The 1029-nt window shown below is 38.1% G+C and overlaps 1 protein-coding gene across 1 annotated transcript; it reads right to left on the bottom strand.

Moving 5' to 3' along the window:
• Window positions 1-22: 22 nt before the first annotated feature.
• LOC111387625 lies at window positions 23-913 on the bottom strand (the record flags this gene model as incomplete). Its single annotated transcript, XM_023012194.1, has 2 exons — window positions 23-369; window positions 582-913. Coding segments are annotated over 2 exons (679 nt in total), but the record flags the coding sequence as incomplete, so codon positions are not given.
• Window positions 914-1029: the final 116 nt, after the last annotated feature.

Raw genomic sequence — 1029 nt, 5'->3', positions numbered from 1 at the left:
TAGCACTTTCATCGTAATTTCATTATTTGACTTTCGTGCTGGAACTTGTGCCAGGATCTTGCAAGAGGGAGGAGAGAGAATCGACCTTTTTCAATAGAGATTTCTCATCCAAAAAGGTCGTACTTTGGGTGTCACTAAGTAAATCTTGTTTAATGTTTTCCATTACATCCCAAAATTCTGGTGTCTTGTCTGAAGGCACAATACCAGTAGTTACTTGTTCTAAAATACAGCTTTCAATGTGGTTTTCAAGATCACCCATCAACATAGATGGATGGAGATCTTGCACCTTCAGTTGTTCCCAGCTTCTTTGCTGCAAATAAGCATGCCCTTCACAAGTTCCATTCTGTTCAATCGCACCCGTAGCCATCACTAGTAACAGTAGACAATGTGATTATTCAAATTTTGGTTGAAAATGAATTCAAAATTATGACTACGACTAAATAATTTGCAAGATCAACTTTCAGCAACGCATCCTATGTGGAGAAAAGCTGATAAGTAAATTGTTACTCATAATGAGTGCTTAGATTTTATTGTTTTTATTTATTACTTGAAAATCAGCTTCACTAGAGACGTTGCTGTACCTGAGCAGGAGGACAAGGTTTCTTCAGGCACGTATCCAGCAGTCACAGGATTAGGATTCTGTCCAGTAGTTAAAGGTGATGATTGTGTGGTAGCTGCTAATTCTACATTCTGGAAGCTAGAGAGAGAATATCCTTGAGCGGCAACCACTTGATCAAATTCACGACCTCTGGATTCTTCCGGATTTTCAAAAGTAGAAGCACGTGCTTCAAAATATGGCGAATCCATAACTATCTCGAGTTGTTGGCTCAAAATATAAAGACGCCTGTCACACTGAATCAACTTTTCATAGTTCTTGTTTAACACGCCTGGAGAACATTGTAGAAAATGCTTCCTGTTCAAACAACATCAAAATTTGGTCACTCAAAAACCAGGACAAAAGTTTTCGGGATCTCAAAATTATTCAGTCAAGTAACTATAAGGACTATAGTAGAAACCTAACGGTTTGAA

This window comes from Olea europaea, unplaced genomic scaffold (genome assembly GCF_002742605.1).
Source record: "Olea europaea var. sylvestris unplaced genomic scaffold, O_europaea_v1 scaffold41266, whole genome shotgun sequence".
Lineage (NCBI taxonomy): Eukaryota > Viridiplantae > Streptophyta > Magnoliopsida > Lamiales > Oleaceae > Olea > Olea europaea.
Note: the sequence above shows the minus strand (reverse complement) of the source record. Positions and strands in the feature narration are given on the sequence as shown.